Raw genomic sequence first — 2,538 nt, forward strand, 5'->3', positions numbered from 1 at the left:
ATATGTTACTCATGAATTATTTGTATATTAAGTAACATGTTTGCCAAAGTAACATTTGAAGAGTGTGCCAAAAAAAAAGATAAAACGACGGTCATATTTGAGTTATAGGCAAATATGACCATCGTTTTATCATTTTTTTTGTCCCCCGACACTAACATGCTTAAGTACTCCATTCGTCCCATGTTAAACGTCGCTGAAATGATATATATATATATATATATATATATATATATATATATATATATATATATATATATATATATATAGCAGTACGGAGGGAGTATATGGTAAGATTAGCTCAGAACCTTTCATGGAATGTTCAGACTATGAACATTAGTCATTGCATGTGTGTTCACAGAACAGATACATGACACAATATACTATTTACTTAGGAAAATAGTTGGACCGGTGTGCGTGCTAAAATGACATTACAGCAGAAAAAATAATAATTTTATTGTAGAATATATTAAATAAAATAAAACTTTAGATGACAGTATAAGAATAACCAAGATAAAGAATCAACTCAAAAAAGTAGGATAAACAATTGAATAATCATCAACGATAGGCTAAGGAGATATATATTTGTAAAAAGTACAGATGCAACCCACGCAATTGCACGAGACACTCTACTAATTCATAGAGAAACGTTTGCATATTGTAAATGACGCTAAAAGAAGCGGCGCCTCCCATGCGTCGACGCCATTCATCTGTTTAACACAGGCCGGATACCCATCGATCATCTATGATCGTTTCAGCGGGTTATTTATTTACTCTTTCACTTGTTGCCCCAGTATATATACTGTTAATGTGAATTCCTGTCCCTTTAGAACCCAAAGAAACCCATCTGTGGCAATGGCATCTGCTGCTCATGACTGCCCAAGTCGTTGTAGCAATGCTCGAGCAAGTTGACGGAGGCCGTCGCTCTCCGCCTCTTGTAGTTCTCCTTAAAGCAGGCCTGCCTGAGCTTCTTGGTCTGCTCCGTCAGCTCGATCGCCGGGTTCTCCTCCATTATGGCGCAATACCTCTCCAGCGCCTCGAGCTCCCCTTGCACAGCCGCTGGCGACGTGGCACCCTTCCCCATCTCCTGCACGCCAATTTCTATTACCCTTTGCTCCATAATTCTTGTCGTGGTTTTAGTTCAAATTTTGTTGAAACTAAAATCACGACAAGGATTATGGAACAAAAGGTAATAGCTAACACACGGTGCGACATTTTGAATGTAGTGTTGTACCGATGTGTTGTGTGCACGCACGTACCTGGATGTTGAGGATGAGAGACCTGAGGCTCTTCATCTTCCGGTGAGGCCAGCGGGCGACGCCGAGCTCGCGGCAGCGCTTCTTGAGCACGGTGAGACCGACGTTCATCTCCCGCGCCGCCTTGGTGATAGGCATGTAGAAATACGTACGCAGCTCCTCGAACCCTATGTGGTCGAGGCTTTTCCCACCGGCGGCTGGGCGTGCCCCACCGCTGCTCTTGCGCACACGACGTGGCGCCGGCCTCACCTGCTTCTGCTCAGCGCACCCAACGGCCGCCGCCTCATAGCCCCCGGCGACGACAGTTGAGTCATTGTCGTCGGGATCTTTGAGCAGGCGCACGTTGCGTGGTGCATTCAGCTGCTGCTGGTTCATGATCACCACTGGGCACGCCTGTTGCGCTTGCGCCGCGAAATCGTGATCCGCCGGCACCATAGCGTCGTCGAGAGGCTCGGTCTTAATCTTGTGGCCGACGGCGTCGGCGAACTCCTCCAGGTCAATGTCGCTGAAGGACTCCATGAGCAGCGCGTCGTCCAGGCCGGCCGTGGGATCATCCAAACCTGCAGGAAACGGCGGGAGGACGTCGACATTGTTGGGGCCGTAGCTGCTGTACACATCATCGGCAACAGCTGGTGGACGGATCATCTGCAGGCAGCCCATCTGTTCTTCCGGCCTGATCGATCAAACCATGGCAATAAATCAGCCGCGTCAATCATATTTTAAGCAACTAATCTTTCAAATGAGCAACATAAACGAGCGAGCGATTATCACCTAATCATGAGAGCTGAAGAGCAATCCCCAAGAGGAAGCGCGGCGGCGGCGGCCATGGGTAAGCAGCTGCCCTCGCTGGCGACAAAAATGCTAAGTCAATCTCCGGGTCGTGATGGATAGATCGACGGGTACAAATTAAGAAAGTTACAGGACGTGCTGAACTGACCTCATGAGGAGAGGCGGCGGCAGCGATGAGCTCATCGGCAAAGGCGGGAGAGCGGCCAGCTGATGGAACCAGTCACCATCGCCATCGCACCCGCCGCCGCCGCCGTAGTATTGCTGCATCTCCATGGAGGAACTTCGATCGGAAGAGACAGCGGCTGACGATCGAGGAACAGAGCAACACCACGTACTTGTTGCTGTCTGGACGAAAGAGATGGATGCTGAACAGCGCGCCGAACTCGCCTATATATACTGGCTGTAGGAAGCAGCAGCATCCATGTGGACGCAGATCGAAAAGTAGGAACGCATGCATGGACGCACCATGCATGATGGGAAAGGGACTTGAGGGGCA

At 48.7% G+C, this 2,538-nt stretch overlaps 1 protein-coding gene across 1 annotated transcript; it reads right to left on the reverse strand.

The window, feature by feature from the left end:
• Positions 1-823: 823 nt before the first annotated feature.
• On the reverse strand, positions 824-2,315 carry LOC119338104 (protein RKD4-like). Its single transcript, XM_037610401.1, has 4 exons — positions 2,191-2,315; positions 2,025-2,099; positions 1,257-1,926; positions 824-1,084 (listed from the first exon to the last, which is right to left on the reverse strand). Exons 1-4 carry the CDS (start codon positions 2,313-2,315, stop codon positions 824-826), a joined length of 1,131 nt encoding a protein of 376 aa, XP_037466298.1.
• Between the last annotated feature and the right edge of the window lie 223 nt (positions 2,316-2,538).

This window comes from Triticum dicoccoides, chromosome 7B (assembly GCF_002162155.2).
Source record: "Triticum dicoccoides isolate Atlit2015 ecotype Zavitan chromosome 7B, WEW_v2.0, whole genome shotgun sequence".
Lineage (NCBI taxonomy): Eukaryota > Viridiplantae > Streptophyta > Magnoliopsida > Poales > Poaceae > Triticum > Triticum dicoccoides.

Excerpts from the sequence above, each read along its gene's own strand:
- LOC119338104 (XM_037610401.1), bottom strand. The coding sequence starts at position 2,315 with ATGGAGATGCAGCAATACTACGGCGGCGGCGGCGGGTGCGATGGCGAT. Across the intron at positions 2,100-2,190 it reads CCGCCGCCTCTCCTCATGAG|CGAGGGCAGCTGCTTACCCA; the intron begins GTCAGTTCAGCA and ends TTTTGTCGCCAG. Across the intron at positions 1,085-1,256 it reads CTCTCATCCTCAACATCCAG|GAGATGGGGAAGGGTGCCAC; the intron begins GTACGTGCGTGC and ends ATTGGCGTGCAG.